This window comes from Barbus barbus, assembly GCF_936440315.1.
Source record: "Barbus barbus genome assembly, chromosome: 3".
Classification (NCBI taxonomy): Eukaryota; Metazoa; Chordata; class Actinopteri; order Cypriniformes; family Cyprinidae; genus Barbus; species Barbus barbus.
Genome location: NC_136731.1, coordinates 41,282,727 through 41,285,481, shown reverse-complemented (window position 1 = coordinate 41,285,481; position 2,755 = coordinate 41,282,727). Strand labels below are relative to the sequence as shown.

The 2,755-nt window shown below is 43.1% G+C and overlaps 1 protein-coding gene across 1 annotated transcript; it reads right to left on the bottom strand.

Annotated features, from left to right (window-relative positions):
• Window positions 1-1,489: 1,489 nt before the first annotated feature.
• Window positions 1,490-2,209, bottom strand: nog1 (noggin 1; the record flags this gene model as incomplete). The annotated part of the gene is made up of 1 exon (XM_079381427.1): window positions 1,490-2,209. Exon 1 carries the CDS (start codon window positions 2,141-2,143, stop codon window positions 1,490-1,492), a length of 654 nt encoding a protein of 217 aa, XP_079237553.1. The 5' UTR covers window positions 2,144-2,209.
• Window positions 2,210-2,755: the final 546 nt, after the last annotated feature.

Genomic DNA, 2,755 nt, shown 5'->3' with positions numbered 1-2,755 from the left:
TGGACGTGTGCTTGGGGTCATTGTCTTGTTGGAAGGTTTAGGAAGGTTGGGGTGTTTCCAAACTTTTGGAGGGCAGTGTACATGAGGATATATGAATAAAAGATGAATAAATTACCCTAATATAAACTCAAAACACCTACATGTTAGATCTATGTTTGAGTTGCATATCTGATTACCATAACTTAATGTGATGAATATCTGTCAGTCATACACTCATTCAAAAATCAAGGCATGTTATCATGGTTAATTATTAACTATTTGCATAGGACGAATAACTATAGCTGAGGAACAAGCAATAATCACTTAGTTAAAAATAAAGTTTATTAGTATTATTACAGAAATCAGACCTGTATTTTTTATTTTTTGGGATTGAAGTGCCAAAACCTCCATGGGCCCCTGAGAGCATCACCAGTGGTTGCCTGGTTACGGGGCCCTTAAAACAGGTGAGAATATTTCATGGTAAATTAGGAGAATCTCTTTGATGTTTCTTCACAGGCGTCATGAAAAGAAACAAAGACTTAGGAGACAAAAGTTTGAGCGTGCCATTTGTTGTGGTTTTCACTGATATTTTATTATCCGAATATAAAGAATAAATAACAGTTCATCTTAATTTACAGGATAAATCATCGCCAAAAAGCAGCTGTCACAGCTGCAGGACGTTAAAAATCCATAATAAATTTTGAGGTTGTCACATCGGTGTGGAAAACCTTATAAAACATCTCAAACGGCTCCACGGGCCGCTCTCTGCAATATAAATACAACATTAACCAATATTTTCCACAAATACAGTAGACTCTGGATAATACACATAATACTGGCTTTTTACAAGTAGCTAAATCATTACATGATGGCACGACATATACATACAATACATTCCTACACATGATAGTGCATAAAAAAATAAAACGGAACACTTTACAATAATTGATATGAATGGCATTAACAGATATTATTATAATACATAATGCATATTATGTATTATTAATCATATTATAATACACAATGCTCAACAAATCATCAGCTAGTACATTCAAACTGTAGCTGAAATGTTTTTTATTTACTAAATATATATATTGTCATATATAAATAAAGGATTCTGTGATATATATATATATATATATATATATATATAATTTGAATATGAATTATTGATATCTTCAGCTTTACATTTGTTAATGACTTAAAGTTAACAAAGTGTTATCAAAATACAAAATAAAACACTTTTCATAACTTAAATCCAGAAATATGATTTTTTTCCATGTTCTTCCAGAAATATCTATTAGAGCAGTTTTTTTCAGTTTTTAAAATTGAAATCCAGAAATACGTATCAGATCAAATTTTGTACAGTAATACAGTTTTCCATAATTTAAGTCCAGTAATCAGCATCAGCCGCAGCTCATGTCCAGAAATACGACAGTTTTTATATAGTTTGTGCACTTTTTCCAGAAATGAGCATCGGGCCGGAGTTTCGATGTCCGTTCGTGATTGGTCAGTTCGCGCAGGAGCATTTGCACTCGGTTATGATGGGATACTGCACCGGTATCCACGCGCACTTGAGCGCGCCTCGCCTCTGCACGCACCGCCACCGCAGCAGCGTGATGTGCGTGGATTTGGCCGGTTTGCACACCATCCCCTCCGGCACCGAGCAGGAGCGCTTGCTGTAGCAGCTCCCCGCGCGCACGAAGCGCGGCCAGAAGCGCGCGCCGAGGTCGTTCCACGCGTACAGCACCGGGCAAAACGAGTAGGACCAGAGCCACATCTGCAGCCTGCGCTTCAGCTTCTTGCTGGCTTTGCGCTTCTTGCCCCACTGCGCGTCAAAGTCCAGGTTCTTGATGTCTTTGGGCATCATCCCGGTGGGGTTCTGCTGCTGGAGGTCCAGCTCCTCCAGATCCTCGTTGCCGGTGTAGCGGTCCTGAGGAGAGCTGATAGACAGAAAGTGGCTGTCAAAGTCCCCTAGCGCGCTCCGCAGCTCCGTCTCGTTTAGGTCCCTCTCCCGCGGGTCGTAGATTGGGTCGGGGTCCTCCTTGAGCTCCAGCAGGGGTAAAGTGTCACTCGGGATGGGTCTGAGGAGGTAATAGTGCTGACACTGAGCGAGGGACACCAGGAGCAGGTACACAGTCATCAAACCCTGCGGGAGATCCATCGTGATGCGAAAAACGGGGGCAAAAATCGCACAAACTCAACTTTAACTGACGCGAATCCAAAGCGCTCAGACGCCGGATCTATCCATCCATCTCACTCGCAAGGTTTCCTGCTGCTGGCGGTTGAATGCGTCGGAGTCGTGCGTAGCATCACGCGTGAAAAGTCCCGCACGCGACGCGTCAGCGCGAGCCAAAATTCTGGGAATGCCTCTCTGACGCGCGCGCCTCCTATATATACACCCGCGGCCCAGTGATGTAATACAGCGCTCTGGGTTTTTGAATGCGAGTTTGTTTGCAGGAGATTCCCCGACACACCTCCTTCAGAGCTCAGGGAGAGAGAGAGAGAGAGAGAGAGAGGCGTGGCTGCAGGGGCTTGAAGCCGCTACGCCTCCTGTCGGCCTCCTCACCACACCGGGAGAAACTTCATGGCGAGAGTGTATGATAGTCTGCACTTTCTAACTGTTATCTCAGTTTTTTGCTTGTTTTTGTTTGTTTGTTTGTTTTTTGTTTTATCCCCCCCCCCCCCCCCCCCCCCTTCAATTTAGAGGCACTTTTCTGACATTTTTTACACAGACCAAATTGCTAAAGTTTGCAGTGATGAGAAAATGTAAACA